The sequence below is a fragment of the Euprymna scolopes genome, chromosome 21 (assembly GCF_053919585.1).
Source record: "Euprymna scolopes isolate OS-2025 chromosome 21, ASM5391958v1, whole genome shotgun sequence".
NCBI classification, from domain to species: Eukaryota; Metazoa; Mollusca; class Cephalopoda; order Sepiida; family Sepiolidae; genus Euprymna; species Euprymna scolopes.
The window spans coordinates 44,804,554-44,829,034 of NC_136502.1; the positions used below are offsets into that span (position 1 = coordinate 44,804,554).

The 24,481-nt window shown below is 32.3% G+C and overlaps 1 protein-coding gene across 1 annotated transcript; it reads right to left on the reverse strand.

Moving 5' to 3' along the window:
• Window positions 1–1,911: 1,911 nt before the first annotated feature.
• LOC145242180 (uncharacterized) lies at window positions 1,912–16,337 on the reverse strand. Its single transcript, XM_080105175.1, has 2 exons — window positions 16,065–16,337; window positions 1,912–7,512 (listed from the first exon to the last, which is right to left on the reverse strand). Exon 2 carries the CDS (start codon window positions 7,499–7,501, stop codon window positions 6,368–6,370), a length of 1,134 nt encoding a protein of 377 aa, XP_079961301.1. The 5' UTR covers window positions 7,502–7,512; window positions 16,065–16,337; the 3' UTR covers window positions 1,912–6,367.
• Between the last annotated feature and the right edge of the window lie 8,144 nt (window positions 16,338–24,481).

The window sequence follows — 24,481 nt, forward strand, 5'->3', positions numbered from 1 at the left end:
TGATGAAAAGAACGCTAAGGACAAATTTTCCAAATATCATGCATAACAAAACAATGAAAAAGCATGAAATAAATCAAACGGTCAAAGAACTACCAAAATTAAAGAAAGACGATACTGTCCGTATTCTTTCACAAGAAAAATGGAACCTAAAAGGTAAGATTGTGAAAAAATTAAAAGAGCCTCGTTCATATCTAATAAAAACAGAACAAGGAAAACATGTACGGCGTAACAGACGCCATATTTTAAAAACAAAATCAAAAGTTTAAAGTCAGACATGACTATGAAAACATATTTAACCAAGAAAATAGTCAAAAGCAAGTATCACAAACGTGCTCAGAAAACAAAATAATATCAAACTTCATAAAGAAAGGGAGACCAACTAAACGTCCAGCCCGATACAGAGACTAAATGAGAAAACTTTAAAAATAAAAATACTTTTATTTTTTAGTAAAAAAAAAACAAAAACGGAGATGTTACATATGGAGTAAACACGAGTTATCTCCCTTTGACTTAGTAACTGCCACCGTCACTCTTGACTGCAACCTTCCACTACCATTGAGAGAGACTCTTTTTAGTAGTAAACTGCTTTGTTTCTATTCAGTTTAATTAAATTCCTCATTACGATACCATGTGCGTTTCGTTTTTACCAATGAATGTTTCACTAACAAATTACTAACATGATTCTAACTAATATCACCTGTATCAACCCATAATATAAAACGTTGTTACTGTTGATTAGAATCAGTTAATATTTCGGATTGCAACATTTATTAGTTATATAAGAACAAATTAATAAAACATGTTAAAAACACTTTACGGAGAGTTAAAAACATTTAATTTTCAAAAAGTAAACGCAAATTAAGTGGATTGTCCTTAATCCGTGGAGTTTCGAAAGAAATACTTTCCTTCTCGTCAGAGAGTAGGAATTAGCAAAACGCGGAATCAGATTTTGCTTGCAAAGTATTTAATGAAACTACAAGTAAGCCATAGAGCTTACTTGTTAAAAATAGTGAAACAGAGGGAATGGGGGGAAAAAGAAAATGATTTCACGTGAATGGATGGTCGGGTGAAGAGAAGAATATCCAATGACGGTAAAATCCAAGAAAAGTTTGTTAAAGTTCCGTATCCACAAGTAAAAATCCAAAGGAATTGTTAATTGTTGGTTCTTCTTCGTTATTGTGTTATGTAATAGGTCGAACACAAGAATATCCAATGACGGTAAAATCCAAGAAAAGTTGGTTAAAGTTCCGTATCCACAAGTAAAAATCCAAAGGAATTGTTAATTGTTGATTCTTCTTCGTTATTGTGTTATGTAATAGGTTGAACACAAGAAAGTGTCGATCTATCTATTTAGTTTTCTATTTCTGTATCTATCAATCTTGGCCTATCTATCTAACTGGAGAGATGGACGGGAGATGAATATGAAGAATATTTATAAGATCTGTCAAAATATGGTAAATCATATCGTAGACACATTTACTGGAAGAGATGATCAGCTGATCGGATCTGCGTGTGAGTCACGTGATCAGGTTAGTTGGAGACCAGAGAGTTGGAATTTGGATGTAAAGAAGAGCAGACGGTTTAACAGGTCATCCCCACCCCTTCACTGGGGAGGGAGCTGATGTGTGTGAAAATAGAGACCTAGAAGTAACCATGCAAGCAAAGATATTCACTTGCTATTCTTCTGCGATCCACACCTGGAAAATGAATAAAAACATATATAAACCAACCAGCGTTTTTGGAAGTGAATGAATATTCGTCCAAACAGGTTCCAGCCTCCTCTCCAAGAACAAGATGAATTCCAGGTAGACAAGATCAACGGCGCATGAAGTATGTCCAAAATACATGTATCACATACACACCCACATTGTTACGTCCACGGGTTAATATCAGAGTGAAGACGACACGGAGTTAGGATGTAATAGCAGCTTTATTGAGCGCCATGTTTTTTCATACAGAACCGTCTTCCTCCTTTTTCGGAGAGTTCATAGAAAGGGAAGGTGGGGGCAGTGGTGGGGGGTTTAGCTATACGCAACACACATGAATAATTAGATATGAATATATCATAAATAGACAGCAAAAGCATAATTCTAGGGTTCAAATAGTGAAGAAGCAACGACAATAGACATTTAGTGACGTGTATACACATCAGGATGAATCTTTTGTCTCAAGAATTCATATCAACAGACGATTATACAACATACAGCATATACACTGTTTTGGTGCCTTTTTGGTACACGAGTATATAACAATTGTAGTGAAATTTGAAAACTGAAATATTGAATTTCAAGGGAAACCGATGGTATCTACTTAATTGTCATGCCACAGTAATGAAAATATCCAAAAATTACGAAAAACGATAAGGTAGAAAATCAATTATTAAGGAAAACAGTTTTCGAAGAAAATTAGCAAAAATTAAGTTTTGCTAAATTAGTGAAAGAATTTCAGTTTTCCGAAAAGATTTATCTCCTTTTTGTTATGTTTTGAACTGGCTGGTTTCTTTTTTATTTAGAAAAGTTTTTTTTGTGAAACTCAATTTTCGCTAATTGTCTTTTAAAACTATTTTTGGTAAATGTTTACAACTACAACAGAACACCGACCAATAAAATTTAGTTCTCTATAGGTTTCCAGAGTTGCTGACAACGAAATTTACCGTTTCCATGCTATTAACCCCTGAACTATTTTGTGCCAACTCACTGCCATCGTTTATGCTATTCTTACATGATGCGTTCGCGCATGGACGCGCATAGTAAGGTAACTTGTCACATCGCGGAATAATTTTTTAGCAGACATTTGAAATAACGAGTTTTCAGAAATCAAAAAATGTAGTTCATTTTTCTATGTTACGTAGTTTTTTATACTTTTTAATTGATCTAAAAATATAAGTTTTCTAAGTTTAATTGATCTAAAAATATAAGTTTTTTAATTTTTATATATATATATATATAAACAAATAACAAATTGATATCGTTAGAACTTGGAAACTTAATTATTTCCACAGTTAACTCACTAATTCAAATCAGTAAATTTGGAAATCAAATCACTAGATATTTACAAATGCCTTTTTTCATGAATAATCATTTTCCTATTTTTATTGTGTTTTTGTAATTTTTGGATATGTTACTATTTACAACATAGCATTTCGTAGGTACCATTTGTTTTACTTGAAATTCAATATTTTTCGTTATTATAATATAGAAGCACTAATGTATATTTCAGCTGACTGTGAAACTGGGATGACAAACGTTCTTGTGAATGAAGGGATATAGTATATTCCAGCAGGACAAAAAATAAGTGATAAGCTATCACGAACATGCCAGATACAACAAACACTTCGGACCAAGATCAAAGTGTAGTATCTGTTCTGAACTACACTTCAATTTTGGGTTCTTGGCTAGTGGAGGAGAAATCCTTCACGACTGAGACAATTTTTATTTTTGTTCCTTCCCCCACATTAAAAACTGACCTTAGTGTCTAACTCTGCCCTCGTGGGGAGGCAAGTAAACAGGAACAAAACAGAATTTCAGCGTTTTTTAAGCATGATAAATTACTTAGGAAAATTCATGCCCAGCATCAAATAAAACTGCACTTGTTCATCTCTTGTTAGCAAAATAACATGTGGTTCTTTGACAAACCACAAAAAGAAGCAAAGTTATTGAAACTAAAAGCAATATTCAGAGTACAACATTAAAATACTTTGATCAGTATTTCTTATCAGTTTCTTCAGAGGCATCAACACTGGGATTTAGAGCCACAATAACAATGACAAAAGCTTCAGTGGCATTTGCTAGCCACTGTCTTACATAAACTAAGAGATAACTATTTCCTCCCTCCCAAAATCTTGTCTCTAGTATTTACCTGCAAACAGTTTTCATTTCTCTATGGACAAAACTTTCTAATAAATAATGATCACAAACCTCTTAAAACCACTGACACAAAATCAATTGCAAAAAGAAAACACTGACACAAAATCAACTGCAAAAAAAAACGAGAAAAAAATTGAACAAATGAACAACAATATAACAATATAACAAATAACAAATAAAAAAAAACTAAATAAAATATTTATAAAAAGCTTATTAAAAATTATGTTCTTGGAAAAGATGCAATTTTAGTTAATACTAAATTAAAGATTATCCCTTACAATATGATTTAATTATTTGTATTGAACCATGTAGCATAATATTACTTTCTGATTATTGATTAGTATTTATTAATTTATCTCATTTGGGTCAGTTCTATATTTAAACAACAATAGGCATAAATTTAACAGAAATGTAAAGTAACTCATATTTGCTGTGGGTTATTTTTCTGTCCAAAAATTTAATTTTTTGCACAATCAAGAAAAATATCAGCTTCATCAAAAAATTTGCTGGTTAATATATTTCTTGTTCGGTAGAATTTTCATGGGCCCTGCTGGGTCTTATTAAATAAACATTCCACACAAATGTATTAATAAATTACAGGCAATTATTTTTTCACAATAATAACTCTGGAAGTTTGTTGTTTCTGTTGGGAATGAATTTGACATGTCTCAATCAAATAGTTGCGTTTGTGGGAATTGTTTCTCTGAATTTCTGACTTTTCTTTCCTTTGTTTTTGCTGAAGATGGGGTAGACATTCATCAGTTATTTCCAAAAATTCCAACCAAAAGACTTTTTGAGGAATCTAACCGTTCTTACAACCCATTGGCTTTCATGTTCCTATTTTAGTATCAGAAGGATAATTAACCGTTTTTGTAATAACATCTGCATTTTAAGAGGTACTCCCAGTTAATCATATAGATTGGAGTGTTTTTTCAAATATGAGATATACTGTCTGATCTATATTGGTAAGACTGATGTTCTTAATATACTATGAAAAACCAGTCCCATCACTTATTCAATCAAAATTTTTAGGTAAATTGTTTTGATAACCGACTTACATTTATATCCAGGATGTCCACAATTTTATAAATGCGTTAAAATATTTAAGAAGTGCTATGAAGATAATTCCTTTTTACGAAATAATCAGTTATATAAATTTCAATATCACTTTAGAACTGGTCATGTAAAAAGAATTATTTTGACAGTACTTCTGTATAGTATAAGTGAATGCACTATTCTATAAAGTAAATCTTTGTGTCAAATTATATTGTAGTCCTAAAAACATTTCAGATTAAATTAGACAAAAATTTGTACTAATAGAGCAATTGGAATAGTTTGGATCTCTTGCCAATGCATATATATATATGAGAGCATTGAATATTTTGACCTATAATCGATATAATATATATTATATAATATACATGTAATATATATACTTGATATTTAATATATATCAAATTATATTCATAGAATATATTATATGTCAACTGAGTCTATTCGCCAGGCCGTTTTAAACATGATTTTCACTCAATAAGTACTGGAATGATTATAATCTTCCAAGGCTTTTGGTTTCTTCTGTTTTTTTTTTTTCTTTCCAGTTCCTTCATTCTTCGATTTTGCTGAAAATGGGGCATTCTATCAGATGCTAGAAATTTACCTCATTTATTTATGGGACTCTAACCAACATGTTTTTCTTTTTAGGATTATAACCATACCTTTCAGTGCGATTGTTTGTATTTTCCTTAAACATGATTCAATGAGTATATTAGCTTGGTAGTTTTTGTTTATAATCCATTGACGCCAATGATTACTGAAATGATTGCAATATTTTGGAGTTTCTTCTGCGTTTTTCTGTTTTACTTCAGTTACTTTTAAGAAATCAAGCGGCTCCCTCTTGAAGTTAACACTTTATTATGATTTTAATTTATATGTGAGGCTCTTTTAAGAATAGGCATTCTTCCCTTTATCGCAGCCATCTGTATTTAGCTACAGCTTAGTCTTCCAGGGATTGTTTCTGTTGTGTCCAGAGAAATGGGTTGTCAGAATCATGGAATATTTGAATGAAAAGTAAACAAGATCATTCCAGGTTAAATACTGTTTATTACAGTAAAAACACAAATTATATTTACAGCATGATATGCATATATTAGCGTAATCACCATCTTGTCCATTTTCCCTGGAACTCTCTAGTCTTTTTCTTTTCTATATAAGAGCAATAACTCTTACTTACTTTATTAGAGTTATTTCCCCTTTAGCTTTTGATCGCTATAACAGTTTCCAAGTATTTATAAGATTTTTTTTCATTAGGCCAGTTGCTCCTATCACAATCGGTGTAATGTTTATTTGTTTCAGAAACCATATCACCTTTAAATCATAGTTTAGGTCCTGATATTGAGTTATATTTTCCCATTGTGTGTATTCTCATGAATTTTCAAATGTGAACTCCTTGAAAACGATGTTCCACATATCTGACAAGAATATGGCTTCTCGCCAGTATGTGTTCACACATGTAGATTTAAGGAGGAACTTGCTGAAAATGCTGATCCACACACTTCACAGGAAAATGGTTTCTCATTAGAATGGGTTCGTATGTGGTTTCGCAGAGTTGAATGGTTTGAAAATGCTGACGCACACACTTTGCAGGAATAGGGTTTCTCGCCGGTGTGTGTTCGCCTGTGGTTTCTTAAGGTTGAACAATTTGAAAATGATAATGCACACACCTCACAGAAATAAGGCTTCTCTCCTGTGTGCGTTCTCACATGTGATCGCAAATTTGAATTCAGAGAAAATGACAATCCGCACGCTTCGCAAGAATATGGTTGTTCTCCAGTGTGACTCCGCTCATGTCTTTTCAAATGTGAACTTGTTAAAAAAGATGCATCACACACTTCACATGGATATGGTTTCTCTCCAGTGTGTGCACGTGTGTGTACTTTCAGAGATGAACGCCTTGCAAAGGTTGAACCACACACTTCACAGGAAAATGGTTTCTCATTAGAATGGGTTCGCATGTGGTTTCGCAGAGTTGAATGGTTTGAAAATGCTGATTCACACACTTCGCAGGAATAGGGTTTCTCACCAGTGTGTGTTCGCCTGTGGTTTCTTAAGGTTGAACAATTTGAAAATGATAACGCACACACCTCACAGAAATAAGGTTTCTCTCCTGTGTGCGTTCTCACATGTGATCGCAAATTTGAATTCAGGGAAAATGACAATCCACATGCTTCGCAAGAATATGGTTGTTCTCCAGTGTGACTCCGCTCATGTCTTTTCAAATGTGAACTTGTTAAAAATGATGCACCACACACTTCACATGGATATGGTTTCTCTCCAGTGTGTGCACGTATGTGTACTTTCAGAGATGAACGCCTTGCAAAGGTTGAACCACATTCTTCACAGGAAAAGGGTTTCTCTCCAGTGTGTATTCGCATATGGTCTTTCAAAGAGCCCCTTGTCGTGAAGGATGATGTACACACTTCGCAAGAATAGGGTTTCCAGTCACTTTTCTTTTTTTTCAAAGACCTACTCAAGGTTTTCTGGTGTGCATTCAAACTTGCCTCTTTTAGACATGATGATTCAAATGCTTCGAACAAATCAATTTTCTCATCTGTATGTGCTGGCGTGTGTTTCTTCATGGTTGCACTATCTGAAAATGATGATCCACAATTATTGATGAAAAAGACAAGCAGGGAAATGTATATGGAACCCTTAGACAGAAATAGTTTATATAACAAGGCTAAGCTTCTACATGCATGATATTCATATATTAAAAATTAATATTACCCGAAAAAGTTAAAACATAGACTTTACAGATGTATTATTTAAATGAGTAATTATATGTAGATGACAGTAATTATTTATATAACAGCAATCATATATTTTTTAAAAAGGGTCACCACTTATAAAAGCCAAAGCATAAGGGTTAATGAGTGTACAGTAATCAATAGAATAAGGTCATAGTAATCATTAGTAGTGGAAATTTGGTAAATTAGATTCCTTAAGGGGATGCCTGATCAAGAACTTGTTCACATTTAACTTGAAGACGACCATATTGTAATCAGGTGGAAAGCAGGAAAATGGAAGAGAGTTCCACGGGCATGCAGTTCTAAGAAAGAAGCTTTGTTCATGGAATCTATATTTAGGTTTAGACACAGATAATGAATGGGGGGAAATTATTGATAGTGGTTTCAGCTAGGTTTCATGAAAGCCAGATCAGGGGGGACTAACGATTGGAGCTCAGACGAGAACTTGCCATGAAAATAACAATAAATCAGAGAAGGCTTGCAACATCTCTTCTGTGGGAAAGAGGTTGCAGGGAACGAAAAAGGGTATCCCCTACTGAACTACAAAGTCTATTTTGAACTCTGTCAAGACAGGATAAGCTGCTTCTAGCAGCTTCTGTCCAGATGTGGCAACCGTACTCCATTCTTTGACATACTTGGCTCTTATACAGGTAGAGAATTGCATCAGCAGTAAGATATCTACTGGAGCATTAGAATGACACCACCATTTTTCCAGCGACCTTGGCAACAGATTAGATGTACGTATTCCATCTCAGATCAGGAGTAAAGGTCAGACCTAGAAGCTTGTCAAAACATAGAGCCTCCCCAAGACAAGAGCTATTCATTTAAATTGATGGCAAATGGGGATCAGAGCGTTGATGATGAAAAGATAAAAGCTTAGTTTTAGATGCATTAAAATTAACAAGCGACCTCTTTCCCCATTGTATCACATGATCAATATCAGAGGAGACAGAATCAGAGAGAACTTGGTCGTTTATGGCCTTTGAAGTGTTGCCATAGATGGTAATGTTGTCAGTATAAATGTCTACAAATGATCTTAGAATGTGATTTTTGAGATCATTGATATAGATCAGGAAGAGAGTTGGACCAAGGATTGACCCCTGGGCATTAATACTGTGAACTTCTGATTTTTGTCTATCAGCCACTACTTTTATGAACCTATTAAAAATATTCACCCCACATAAAAACATGTGGGGGCAACCCTATATATACCATCCTCTCCCCCTTCCCCTCCACCCCACATAAAAACCGACCTTGTGTCATATTTTGCTTACACAGGGAAGCAAATAAATACCTACATATGCACATGCACACACACACACACACACACACACATATATATATATATATGCATACGTAAATATACCTAATACAGAGTATCATAATTTGTAATAATTTTGGGAACAAATCACTTCAATATAACCTAATAATCGAATGATTAGTAGTAAAATTTTAATGGTTTCAGTATTTAATTTTAATAATTTTGAGCGATTATCAAAACTTCAAAAAGGCTGTATGTTTTTTTTTACAGAATTGCATCATGTGTAGAAGCTGATGTAATTTTATATGTTTATGCGATTATTGAGTGTTAAAGAAGCTATATATATATTTTTTTACTTATGCATATGTATGTTAACATGCTGAATTGTTAAAAATAAGTTGCCATTATTTATGAAACATTAGGATAATTTTAAAGTTACGAGTAGTTAAATTTCTGTTTTTGAGCAATTATTATGCTTGTATTTGTCTTTTGGACACTATTGTGTCCTGTAGAGAAGTGTTTTGTTTTTTTACATCATCTGTTATTAATTTGTAAGGTGAAAGTATGCAGTAGTTGCAAAACACTATCCCCTCACGTTTATAATGGAATTATAAATAATCACATGATTATGTTAGTGTGCTTCAATAAATGCATAAGTCCAAAAGGAATATAATGAATGTCCAAAGAGGAAAAGTATGAATTATATAAATAAAAAATGAGTGAACATTATTCATCAAATGGCAGCATATGTTTTGTGTAAACATTGTCAGATTATACCGAGTGAGTAAAAGGAGATGCAAGTGAGCAGACGGCTAGGTGTATCAGAAGAACTTGAATAATTACACTTACTATTTTCAAAGCTTATAACTACTTGAAAAATGTAATTCAAACACTGATTTTTTTTCAATTAAAGGAGCAAAGACCAAATTTGAAAAAAATAACAGGTTTGATAGCAAATTATGCAATATTAGTTTTTTTTATTAAATCGGGTTTCTTCAAAAAAGTATTTAAAGAAAATCAACCAAATTTTGCTTAGTTCGATTATAAAAAATATATATAAACTCCAAAAATCACTTACCTATAAAAAATACTATTCAATGGGTACTTCCATTGTTCATTGTTAAGAAGTTATTCATATTTATACATATATTCCATGGGTCATTCCATGTTAAAACACCAGCAAAAAGTTCAAATCTGCACACACCGACACCGAATTAGTTGAAATTTGGCACAAATATTCCCCTTCATGAGTTAGGAAAATTTGCCAACTTATTTGGTCCTAAACATTACTGTTTGGATTTTAGGGGGGTGTAAAATTTGCATATTTTGCTTCCAAATTTATGCCGTGCAAACCGTACGGAATTTCAGTGTTTATTAAATAAGAAAAAAAATACTTCCACTTATTCAATATTTCTGAAATTTGGTAGGAAGGGCATTTAGGGACTGTAGAATCCGAATATCTAATTATTTTAACCCCATACCTAGTAGAAAATAAAATTTTGTTCACCCAAAAGCATGTCCCCCAAATCATCAATTTTTTACCTATGTAGCTTATGATCAGTCTGGAGAAAATATGTCCTCTTCAATTTTCATAATATTTTGTTTATAGCATCTACTATGACTGCTTAAGTTCTCAAAAATATTTTGTGAGGGTTTCTAGCCTACTTCAGGAGATATGACCCTGCCAATTTTATAGGTTTTCTTTTCCTATGTACATTCAGTAATTCAGGGAAAGATTGATAAAGACAATCATCTTAATGTTCCCAAACTTCTCAAATGTTCATATTGTGTTAAGTAATTTCTTAAACTATTCAATATTTGTTAATTCAAAAAGAAAATAATTTAAATAAATTTTGCAGATATTGCATTTTGTATGGTATGATAAACATTGACTCATGCATTAGGATCAGCACTTTATAGAGTTTTTTTTAGATAGCATTAAGCAAATTAAAAAAAAGTAATTTTATAATTTTCACGAAACAAAATTATTTTATTTTTTTGTTTTAAATGCATGTGAATTTTTAAAACCTAGAATATTTGTAATTGGCACTAAACATTTATATATTTTTTATTCATAAGAAATGTTTTCAATTACATCAATCTAAAAATTATTTATTTATATTTTTTACAATTTTTCAAAAAGTTATTTTCATTAATCTAAAAATTTTTATATTTAGAAGAAAGTGATAACAATAGACAAATTTTAAACTATGCCATGCACCAAATTTTGTTGTGTACATAGATTAATTTGTTTTGTATACAATTCTTTGCACAGATGATTTATTCACTTTGGACAAATGATAAACTCTACCATTTGGTGTTGTAGAGACATCAATAGTGCACAGAATATTTGCTAATGTCACAAAGCATATATCCTTAAAATCCTCTTTCCAATAAAATGAATGTGATGGAAGAGCTGGATGCATGAACTTAATCAGCAAGTCCTTATTTTCCACATTAATTTTTAGGACCATGCCAATCCAAACGTTACTGTCATACCTGCAACAAACATATTCTGAAACAACAAATTTCATTGGTTTTTCTTCAACCCCAATAGAGAAGTCATATATCATTTCATAGTTTTCATCTTCACTACATTGTTTCATGGCTATTTTATCTCTGTCAAGTGGAATAAATTGATGAAAACTTCTTGTCCCTGGAACTGTGGATGCATTTTCAAACCTAATAGTGAGACTTCTCCTTGCTTCCTCCTTTTTTAATCAAAATGAATTTGATTCCTTCAATTGCAGATTTACAGTATTCAAACATAGTTTCTGTTGAAAGGATTTGTTTGGAATTTGGTCTTCATAGACTTTCTTTTGCTACTATCCTTTTCACTGTCCCACCTATGCCATCACATGGTTGTTTACCATGACTAGTTGCAAAGAAGTTCCATTTTGCATCAAGTCCAAAATCTTTTTGATGGTTGCATAAATTGGCAAAGTTCTTATAATTCTTGTATTGCGCTGCACAACCATCTGTAAAATATTCAATACTTTTCACATTTGGCAAATTAGCCTTGATCATCTCGATAATGTTTTTCTGTACCGTATAAACAAATGCCACATCATGGGAATTGTCACTTGATATAATACAAAAACTTTGACTTTGCATTGTGTTTTCAAGCTTAAAATAGAGTACCACTGGGTGTAAAGTACATTGAGAGGTACTCCAATGAAAACTCTGGATCTCATCTTGAACAACAAATTTGTAATTTTCAGCAAAATCCCCAAGCAATAAAACTTCACTATCACTGATATCTTCTTTTTTTTTGCTTTAAATATCTGGATTGTGATTTAGCCAAGTAAGAATGAGGTGCTAATTTATTTAATTACAAAATAACTAAATCCACATAAGTTTGACAGGATTCCTTGTGAGTTATTAAAGTTGATCTGTCACTTGTTGTCCACTGGGAGAACTCAATAGAGTTTCATTACCAATACATTCTCCAAGGGTGTCATTAAGAAATTTTTCCAGCTTCTGTGATGATTTAGGACAATTTGGGCACCTATGAACCATACGCTGTCTATTACTTGTATTGCAGACAATATACTTCAAGAGATCTTGATATGGTACATTCAATGGTTCCAGTAATAGTTGAATGTTTTGGTGGATAGTGCATACACATACAGCATGTGTACCTGCTCTACCAGCAAGGACACACCATTTTGGTCTAATACTACAAAATTTTGAAAACCCTAAAGATACTGTCGGATTCTGTTCCTTGAATGCTTTGAAGAGCTCATTTAGGTTGCACAATATGAATCTCTTCTGCTGATGTAAATTACGTTTAATACTAAAAAGCCTTTCCTGCCTGCATCAATCGAATGTACTCATCATCTTGATAAAATGCTTGCACTAATATCAGCAGGCAAAGACTTACCTTATTTTTGTTCGTGCACAGCTAAAATACCGCTTTTCAAACACAATTTGTGAGCATTGCATACAATGTGTTCTGAAACACCAAATACATTCATGACTTTTGTGTGACTAATCGATAGGGGAAAGTGTCAAGATCTGTACTTTCATTTTAGTGGATTCCACAGTCTTCACTTTCACTGCAAGAACCTCTATCATTTTATCAAAGCACTTAGCTTGATCTAAAATCTCACTTTTTAATTTTAAAGGTTCATCACATAACAGCTCAGAGTCAATGTTTAATGACCTACTGACTTTGGTCTTAATACTTTGTATTGCAGAAGAAAATTTTCTCTTACCTAAACGAGCCTTTCCAGAGTCATGAAGCCCTTTTATTTTCATTGGAAAAATTCCAATAGCAGAGAAACATTCATTGATATTTGTCTTCTCTGTTTCCGTCAAAGTACTTGCATCAAGCTCTTGCATTTCCTCATCCGATACATGCCTTTGTTTTTCATCACCAAGAAGTTTGCTGATTCGTATTCGACAATTAAGACAGAGTTTCTTGCCTGGAATAAGTAACAACTTAGCTTTTGCTTTATCTGCCAACTTCAAAGAAATTGCTTTCAAACTGCCTTTAATTTGCTTCTTATGATTTTTAAATGTTAACAAGGTCTGCTTGTGATGGTCACAGATAGTTTTTTATCCTCATCAAGTTCTGTCCAATAGGCAATAAGCTTTACATCCATTGTATCCAAATGATCCACTGAAATTAATCCAACCTGTTTATCATGGAATAAATTAGTACTTGTTTCAACTGTTAGGTCAGTACATTTAGAACAATTCATCTTTATCTGAAAAAAAAAAAACTACTTCAATTATTCTGTGTATTTTAGGTGCCACAGACAAGTTCCAGTCTGGGTCAAAGGAGGGTCATTCACTTCACGGTTGGCCTAATTCTAAATGTATTACAATTATTACCTATCAGATATCTTATGTTTAACCAATAGTCTACAAACAATTTATTGCTCAGTGTAGCTTAATCTTAGTGTTTTAAACTAATGAAAAATACATTTTATTATCACCTTCTTCTAAATGAAAAAAAAAATGTTTTAATTGAATAAAATTAACTTTTTGAAAAACTGTAAAAAAAAAAAATGTTTAATGCCATCAACAAAAACTCTATACAGTGTTGATCTTTATCAATCTTCCACTGAATTACTGAACGTACATAGGAAAAAAAAAACTATAAAATTGGCAGGGCCATATCTCCTAAAGTAGGCTAGAAACCCTCACAAAATATTTTTGAGAACTTAAGCAGTCATAGTAGATGCTATAAACAAAATATTATGAAAATTGAAGAGGACATATTTTCTCCAGACTGATCATAAGCTACATAGGTAAAAAATTGATGATTTGGGGGACATGCTTTTGGGTGAACAAAATTTTATTTTCTACCAGGTATGGGGTTAAAATAATTAGATATTCGGATTCTACAGTCCCTAAATGCCCTTCCTACCAAATTTCAGAAATATTGAATAAGTGGAAGTATTTTTTTTCTTATTTAATAAAACACTGAAATTTCGTGACGTTTCACAGCATAAATTTGGAAGCAAAATATGCAAATTTTACACCCCCCTAAAATCCAAACGGTAAGGTTTAGGACCAAATAATTTGGCAAATTTTCCTAACTCATGAAGGGGAATATTTGTGCCAAATTTCAAGTAATTTGGAGTCGGTGGGTGTAATGGCCTGGTGAATTGACATGGAATGACCCCCATGTCTTTTTAAATAAAATACTTTTTTAAACAAGGATTAAAAAAACAAAAAACAAAAAAAAAACACAAACTTAGATGTTTTTCACTGTTCAAATAAAGGGAGACAAATATCTGATTTTCTTTGCGTTTATCTTTCAGTGGCTTCTAAGCGCCACAATTAATGTCTCTTTCTATTGTGTGCTGTAAACCAAAATTAGTATTTTGGGCCACCTTAGGTGAAAATTGAACACATTCACTTATAAGTTTTTGGCGTTAAAAAAATCCCACTCTACCATTTTTTTTTATTTTTTTAATTCTCTTAATGAAATACGTGCGTTTTTTTTATTAATATATTATATTTCTACTTTATCGAGTGAATTTTTTTAAATATCTAAAAAAGGAAAACATTGAATGAAATAGAAAAAATTGTCAGCGTCCGATATTTACTTGACAATCTAAGCATAACATGAGCTTTCACTTAAAAAAAAAAAATCAACGTGGTTAAAAAAAAAAAAGGACTTTACAGGTAAATTTCCAAAGCACTTCTTTTTTATTATTTTTTTTTAAATTAGAATATTTTATTTGTTGATCTTTTATCTTCAATTTGTGATATATAAAACTTTGGTGAGTAAATTAATTATTTAAATTTTAATAGACATTTCAAAATAGGGGTGGGGTGAATTAAAAAAAAAACGTTTATCTAAAATATTATATTCGGTTTATTGGAAAGAGCAAAAAATTTCATATCGAACCTGAAAATATCATAATAATTGAACCAATATAAACATTTGGATAGATTTTTAAAGTGAAAAAATTGGAAAAAATATAACTTGTAAAATTACATTGATTTCATTACGTCAACAAAATGGCTGCATGAACGCGCGCAGTCACTTTGTAAACAGTTTTTTTAAAAACAAAAAAAATATTTCTATTATTTTTTAAACGTCTTTAATAGTTTATTTTTTTAAGTATATTCCATAAATAAAATAAACAATCCACTTTAAAAAGAGAAATTACGAGTATTTTTATATTTTATTCGCAGTTTTGTGTTAGGGGGTGTCAAAAATTCCCCCCAAATTCTGACACACCTAATGATGTACGTCCTCATTACAGAACAAAGATGTCATATTCCAAAAATTACGTAAATCGATCAAATAGTTAAAAAAAAAAAAAAATTTTAAACAAAGAAAACGCAAATTTGCAATTTTTAGCGATTTTACTACTAAACATAAGACTATTTTTTTTTTACCTCAATACTTCAAATGAAGTTGTCTCCCCCTTCTTTATTTCATCGGATTTTCATGCAGACACGCTTAATGTAATTTTCTTTGAATAAAAATAAAACCTACTTGATCAAATTAGGTAAATTTTGTAATATGACATGTTCGTTTTTTAACGAATACATACATCATACAGACTTTTCTGTACTTTCTTTTCCGCCATAAAGTTTCAATTTGAATAAGCGCTACAAAATAGTACTTATTTGTAAAGAATAGAACTTTGGCAATTTTATACTTACATTGTTTTTCTGCTTTTGAGTAAGATACAAAATAAAAAAAAAAAGAGGAAGAAGAGAGAAAAAAAAAATGTTATTCAAAATTATTTGAGATCATGAGAGCAAAATTCAGGGGAGATAATTGCTCCCGTACTATGCACCGGTGCTTCTTCCCAGAAAGCTGAAATTAAGCAACGCTCATTTGAAAATACCAAACGTTGTTGGGGGACGATGAAATCTCCAAGCAAATAAATAAAACGTTATCTTTACGATTTCGGTTTCAACTTCACTTCCGGTTGCTTCTTCCCATTTAATTTTTTTTTTTTCTAAATAATAATGTTATTTAGAAATGCCCGTCTGATATGATAATGTTGACGCATAGATGTCGACTGCCAATGCTCAAAATTGAAAATGTACAAACATTTTGACTCCTGCCTTGACTTGAAAATTCACCAAAAAATCAGGAAATGAACCAATTTTACTGAAATTTTCGCTGTTTATCAAATAATTATCACGGAATACCCATTATTTTTTTTTATTTAAATCTTAGTGGAGATGTATTATTTCGATTAAACAAAAACTACCTTTACTAAAGTTATGTTTTGCAGTAGTAAAAAAAAAAAAGAAAAAAAAAGCATGAATTTATTTTACTTTTTTTTAATGAAAATAAAGCATCGAAAATTATAACAATTAAAAAAAAAATTATTTAATTTTTACAGGAACATTACGAAAAAGCCTTTAAAGTCCGTATTAATGAATTCGATATAACTCGAAGAAAAATTAATTTCTCGAACTACTGATAGTATCATCGAATTAAGCATTATTTATTTAATATTTTTACACACAAAATTATAATTGCAAAAAATATTTTTTTCTTAAATTACAGGTTTCACATAATTTTTATATGTAAGATTCTAATATACAAACGTTCAGGATAGGAATGTACAGATGGAGATGCACGTCTGTGGAAAAAAGAAAACTAGCACCCACGTAGCTCCTTTTAATTACATGACGTCATTTTCAGACAGCCTTTCAACTGTCTCAGATTTGGAGCTTCCGTATAATCAATGTTTACAAAACTTCCGTTTGTTCTGATTTTGCGGAGATTTGAAATCTCTCGATTGGGGGGGGGGGGACTAATTAAGCTATTTTTTTTGTACAAACAAGGTGTTTTTTTTTTTTTTTAAATTCAATATCTTAGGATTCTACTAATTATCTTTGAAATAGATCCAGAAAACTAATATTTATCTTTCAAAGGATTTTTATACTGAATTTATTTAACTTTTAAAATTTAGCTGAATTAGTTAGCTCGCCATGAAAACATTTCTCATAACTTTTTTTTTTTTTTCCACATGTACAAATATTTTTTTCCTGGGCGGAATGTTCATAATGAAAGATTAGTGAAGTGAGAATAACACAAAGTTTGAAATTACTGTTTTTTTTATGATAAGACTGCCACATGCGGGCTTAAGGTCCTCATAGCTACTTTTGAGAACAGTCCATAAATCATATATAAATGCATGTGTGTGGGTGGGTGTGTTCATATCATAAGAACAGTATTTCGAAATAAAATTGTTTAAAGGAAAATTTAAGTCCTCGTTCAATGTGGTAAGCTTCATGTCTGTCACGCACAAAATCATGATGGGTGTTTGTATGGCCCCTTGGATGGAGTTTATGTGAACACGTGTTAACACTTGAGAAATTGAAGAGAAAACTGATTTGATTTTTGCCAGGCAAATCTTTATATACAGGCCTTCTCGAACATTCAAGCCTGTTTACTGTATTTATACATGAGGCAATGTAACATCGTTCGTTTTCTTTTATGTGTGCAGTGGTTGCATCACAACATCATGTACCTACGCATTCTTCATATAAGTGGATGTATCAAAGTGGTGATTGCTGTGAAATGTTCCTGCCGGGCATTTGTTTCAGCTAGGCATAGCAGTTTCTACACAGTAAACGCCCGGATTTGCCTGGTCATAAAATATGCTTAAATATATTTTAATACATAAATATATTTTAATACATAAATATATTTTAATACATAAATATATTTTAATGCATGCAGATTTCGTATTTATTAGTACAGAACTAATTCTCTATCGAATATAATGTACCTAATATATAGTACTGTTTTCAAAAGTTAAAAACATGACTTTGGTGCCATCAGCTAGAATCGAAACAAAAACTTTAGCACTCCACCTGCATTCTCTACTGTTTGAGCTATCGACAGCTAGATAATAAAGGTTTAAAATTAAACCCCTTCAAGCCTGTAGAAAATCGCAGAGATGAAAGACCTTTGAAGACACAAAATTTATAAGCCAGAACACTTACCTTTGAATAGATTTCTCATTTAATCTGTCGTAGCATGCCAATTGGTAGAAGCCTTTTCCAAGCTATCTATCCTACTTGATTGAGGCAAATCAAGAATTTGGGAGAATAGTGATTATTAGGCATAAAAAAATGACTAAGCCCATCATTTGCCGCCCCCCATTTAGCCCCAAAAGTCCCCAAGGCCTTAACATATTTAAATTTGAGTTCAACACCATGCCAAACTGCTTAATAGACATACACAGAAAAATTTGGACAAATATGGTAAAACAGTTCCAAAAATGGAGTGTTATTAGCCCTAAAAGAGCCCCTGTGGCACACCCAAGAGTTATCGCAAAGTATAGACAAACAAAATCATATAGAAATTAGTTACAACTTTTCAGAAAGTTTTTATAAAGATCCAAGGCAGCAGCTATTTTTTAATAAGCACAAAAGTGTCAATTTGAACCATTTTAACTCGAAAGGAACCCCTATGGAGGGGGGGGGGGCAACCGGAGTTTTCCCTCAAAATCCGTTCTGTTACTTTTTATTCATATCATGTTTAATGTTTGTGCAAAATTTCAAAAAATTCCAAACCATAGTTAGTGAGAAAAGTGTGGACAAGCGAACGGACAAAGGTGAATTTACAGGCCCACCTTCCTTTTGTCATGGGACCAATAAAAATTACTATAAAAAAAAATCAATTAAAAATGGAGCAACCGGAAGTGAAGTGGAAACAGTAATTATAAAGATAACCAAATAAATAAATAATGCAACCTTTCATAACTACTTTAATATAACCTTCTTATCCTCAAGTGTAGACATGAAGGTATCTATGAATAAAATAATAAAACTCCCAACCGGATGTTGACTCGTCTGCTGATACATACAAAGTGTACAAAAGCGTCTCTGCATATCAGCTCCACACACGTTTCTGCTAAGAAAAAGAAAAATAGTTAAAAATTAATCTGACCATTGGGTGAGTGAGTGAGTGAGTGAGTGAGTGAGTGTATTTGTTTAACGGCATTTCAACCTCTAAGAGTCATTTAATGCCAAAAAAGTTTTGTTGGTATAATAGATTTTCAGTTTCTTGTAAAATTTTTTTAAGTTTCTTGAAAAAGTTTATTTTTTGAAGCAAGATGTTTTAGGTTTTCTGAAAAATTGTTTTAGTTGCAAGAGATTTGTTTTTCTAAACTGAATTTTACTTGTTTGCTTTATAGGAGTTTGAATACATTTGTTTCTTTTAAATAGTTTATGATTTGTTGGGGTTCCACTTCCTGGAACACTTTTCTAATGTTTGTTGTTTTAAAATATTTCTTCTGAGTGTGTTTGTGTTTTCTACATTCTGTCAGTAGATGTTTAATTGTTAGTTGTTGGTTGCAGAGTGTGCAATTTGGTGTTTCCTCCGCTTTGATTAGGTAGGAATGAGTTAATTTTGTATGTCCGATTTTTATTCGGTTTAGTACAATTTCTTCTCTTCTTCCTTTAAAAATTTTTTGTTTTTCGTTTTTAATTATTGGTTGATGTTCATGCAGTTTGTTTGCAGTGCATTTGTTCCATTCCTCTTGCCACATGTTTTCTATATATTCGTTGATTTTTCTTTTTAGGTCTGTGTGTGGTATTTTAATTTTTTCCATTTGGTGGTTTGTGGCTTCTTTAGCCAGTTTGTCTGCTTTTTCATTTCCTGGAATGCCGACATGACTTGGTATCCAGGCTATTATAATTTTTTAATTGTTTTTTTTCGGTTATTTCATTGTATTCTTGTATAATTTCTGTGATAAAAGGATGTTTAGATTTTACTTCAAGGGCCATGATACAGAATAGCGAGTCTGTATATATTATGTCTTTTTGTTCGTTGATGTCTTTGATGTGTTTGAGAGCTATTTTGATGGCCTGCAGTTCGGCTGTATATATTGAAGCCTCGTTGGGCAGTCTTATTTGATATTGATTTTGTCCATCTGTGCATGCTGCGCTTGTTCCGTTTATAGTTTTAGACCCATCGGTGTATATTTCTATGTATTCTGCATATTTTTCTCTTAGTTATCCAAAGTTGCTTCTGTTTGTTATATTATTTGTAATGTTTTTCTTGTAAGTAGTAAGTGTTATGTCAGTTTCTGGTTTGTGTAATGTCCATGGGGGTCTGTCGTTTGTTTTCTGAGTAATTATATTGTCGGGGTTTTCATTGATTTGATGTATTATTTCTTTAATTCTGTGTCCAAAGGAGGGTATACTTCTTGGTTTCCTTGAATAAGAGTTTGTACATTGTAAGTTGAAGGTAGTTTTGTATGTTGGGTTTCCGGGGTTGGTTTGTAGTTTTGTTGCGTATTGTAACGCTAGTTTTTTCCATCTTAAGTGCAGGGGTAGTTCTTGGGCTTCTACATGAAGGCTTTCCATTGGAGAAGTTCGGTAGGCTCCCAGGCTGAGTCTTAAACTTTGATTCTGTATTGTTAGTAGTTTGTTTTTGTAGGATTTGTAAGTAGAGCTGTATATGGCACAACCATAATCCAGTTTGGATCTGATATGTGAGCGATATATTTTGAGCATTGTAGCTTGATCTGCTCCCCAATCTAGTTTTGATACTATTTTTAAGATATTTATTGCTTTTAAGCATTTTTGTTTTAATTTGTTAATGTGCTCCTTGAAGTTTAGTTTGTTGTCTAAAATGATCCCTAGAAATTTGGTGTGTTGTACTACTGGTATTAGTTGTCCATCTAGTTTGAGCTGTGGGTTAAGGTGGTATTTTCGTTTCCTACAAAAGTGGATACATGTGGTTTTGCTTTTGGACATTTTAAATCCATTTTGGTTAACCCAAAGGTCTATTTTGTTAAGGCAATGTTGCATTTGTCTTTCAATAGTTGGCATATTTGGTGATGAGTAAGTTATTGAAAAGTCATCAACAAATAGTGTTTTTTCGAATCCCATGTTAACATTTTCGATTATACTGTTGATTTTAATTAGAAAAAGGGTGGCAGATAGTACGCTACCCTGTGGTACCCCTGTTTCTTGTGTGTGTTGATCTGATGTTGTATTTCCTAAGCATACTTTAAATGTTCTGTGGGATAGGAATTCTTGGATAAATTTTGCTAGGTTTCCTCTGATTCCCATATTATGAATATCTTTCAAGATTCCATATCTCCACGTGGTGTCATACGCCTTTTCAATATCAAAAAAGATTGAGACCACGTGGTGGTTTCTTATTAGACCGTTACGAATATATGTTTCTAGCCGAATAAGTTGGTCATTAGTACCTTGATTTTGTCTAAATCCGCTTTGGTATGTAGAAATGAGGTTATATTTTTCTAAATGCCACATTAGTCTTGTATTGACCATCCTTTCTGTTGTTTTGCATATACAGCTTGTTAGAGCGATAGGACGATAATTGGTAGGGTTGGAGTGATCTTTTCCTGCTTTAGGAATTGGGATGATATTGGAGTCGAGCCAGTGTTTTGGAAAATTGTTAGTCCACCATATTTTGTTAATTATCTGTAAGAGAATGTTGAGAGATGTATCTGGCATGTGTTTTAGAAATTGATAGTGGATGTCGTCTGGACCAGTAGCTGTATCTTTACTTTTATGAATTGCATTTTTTAGTTCTGTTATAGTGAAAGAGGTGTTATAGTATTCTTTGTTATTGGATGTGAAATTGAGTTTTTCTTTTTCTGCGTTGTTTTTGTATTTTTGGAATTTGGGGGAGTAGTGGTTGGATGATGAGTTTTGGCGGAATTCATTTGCGATTATGTTTGCTATTTCTTTTTTGTCTATAGTTTGTCTACCATTTGGTGTACTTATATTATTTATTGGTGTTCCAAGTTTTTTTCCAGTTATTTTTCTTATTATTTCCCATGTTTTTTTTTATGGCGTGTTGTTGTTCAATTTGGAAATATAGTTTTGCCAGGTTTCTTTTTTGCTTTTTTTTATAATATAGCGTGCTTTTGCTCGTGCTTGTAGGTATTTTTGAAGGTTGGGTTTTGTAGGATGTTGTTTGAAGTGTTTTAGCATTTTTTTCCTGTTGGTTATTGCTTGCTTACATTCTATTGTGAACCATGGCGTTGATTTTGGGTGTGGTTTGGTGGAAGATTTTGGGATTGTCTTGGTTGCTATTTCGTTTAGTGTATTGGTGAAATCTAACATAGGATCTGGTTTGTTAACTATTTCTTGATTAATTAGATTTGTGCAAAGTTTGCTAAATTCAGTCCAGTTAGCTTTATTAATTTGCCATTTTGGTTTTGATTCTTCTGTTGTAGGTTCTTGGGTTTTGAGAAAAATTGGGAAGTGATCGCTGCCACACTGGTCGTTATGTACCTCCCATTGGAAGTCCATAAATATTGTGGGGGAGCATAGTGTTAGGTCGATAGCTGATGTCGTTCCTGTGCCTGGGTGAAGGTATGTATGTGTTTTGTCGTTAAATATAGTTACTTCAGGTGATTCCAGTAATGATTCAATGGTTTTCCCATTTTGATTAATATTCTCACTTCCCCACATTTTGTTATGGGCGTTGAAGTTCCCCATTAATATAAAAGGTATGGGGAGTTGTGTTATAAAATCTTCAATTTCGGTTTTGTTTAGTTTATGTTTAGGTGGAATGTATATTGAACAAATGGTTATTGGTCGGTGAAGTGTAACTTTAATTGCTATTGTTTGTAGGTTTGTTTGGAGTTGTAATTTTATATGTGGTATCTGTTTTTTTTATTATAATTGAAGTGCCACCTGTGGGTCGATTATCTGCTTGTGATCTGTTTGTTTGATTGTAGATGTGGTATCCTTTGAAGTTGATGGTGTCCGTTTCTTTTAGAAGAGTTTCCTGTAGGCCGATTATGCTGGGGTCATATTGTGCTATTATATGTTTGATTTCTTCGTAGTTTGGTTTTATGCCTCTGCAGTTCCACTGTATGTAAGTAAGTTCGTTTATTTATTAATTTTTTTCCTTTATTTTTCTGTTTGGTTTTTGTTTAGGTTTTTATATCTATTATTCTATTGGTTTTTTGTGTTTTGAGTGGTTTTTGTTTTGTGTTTACTTGAACTGCTTGGTTCCTCAGTCTCCATTTTCTCTTCCTGATCAGTTCTGTTTTTGGAGCTAGATTTTTTCCTGTGACTCTCGATTTCAATCAATTCAAATTTGTTTTCATTTTCGATTAATATTGTCTCTGTTTTTTGTTTACTTTGGTTTTTGGAAAGAGGATTTGTGTTTTCCCGTTCTGTTTCCATCTTTCCAGATATTGTGTTTTTATCTTCTGCTTTTGTCCTTGTACGTGATTTCGATCTTTCACGATTTATTTGTGGTTTTTGTTGTTCAGGTTCTTTTTTGCTCTTTGGGACTTGTTTTAGATCATTTGACTGAGTTTTCAAAGATACTGATATTTGTTTCTTGTTTTCGTTTTGGTTAGTTTTTAAAGTTTCAATTAAATTCTTGAGTTCGGAGATTAGTTTAAGTAGGTCTTGGTTTTGGGTTTGGTTTGTTTGGTTTGAAGTTTTTGTAATGTCTGCGTAAGTGTTTATTTTTTCTCGAGAGTTTGCTATTTTCCTTGCTTCAGGAAAGGGCACGTTTTGTTTGTATTTTATTTCGGCTATTTCTTTTTCTTTTGTGTAGATTTTGCATATTTTAGAGTATGCTGGGTGTTTTTCTTGGCAATTTGGGCATTTTGTTTCGTTTGGGCATTCACTTTCAGTATGGTTAGGTTCTTTTAAGCCACATTTTCCACATACTTTCTGTCCTTTGCATGCTTCTCTGCTATGTCCATATTTATGACACTTATAACATCTCAGAGGGGCTGGTATATATTGTTCTACTTTTTCTATTGTGTATCCGATTTTTATTTCTTTGGGAATTTTTGGTGTATTGAAAGTTAGTATGTAGGTTTTTGTAGGTATGGTTTGACCATTCCTTTTTATGTTTATTCGGACGTGATCGATTACTCCCTGTTTTCTTAGGGCATTTTCTATTTCTTCTGCTGTAGCCAAGGTTAATTCATGGCTTTTTATAACACCTTTTGATATGTTTAGTCTTTCATGAGCATAACTTTTGCATTTATAAATATGGAATTTTTCCATCTCTAAGATGTTTTTTGCGTCTTTATAGTTGTCGACTGTGACAAGTAGATTGCCATTTTTCATTTTTTTTTTGCTGTTTTTGG

Coding starts and splice junctions, on each gene's coding strand:
- LOC145242180 (XM_080105175.1), bottom strand. CDS start 7,501: ATGAAGAAACACACGCCAGCACATACAGATGAGAAAATTGATTTGTTC.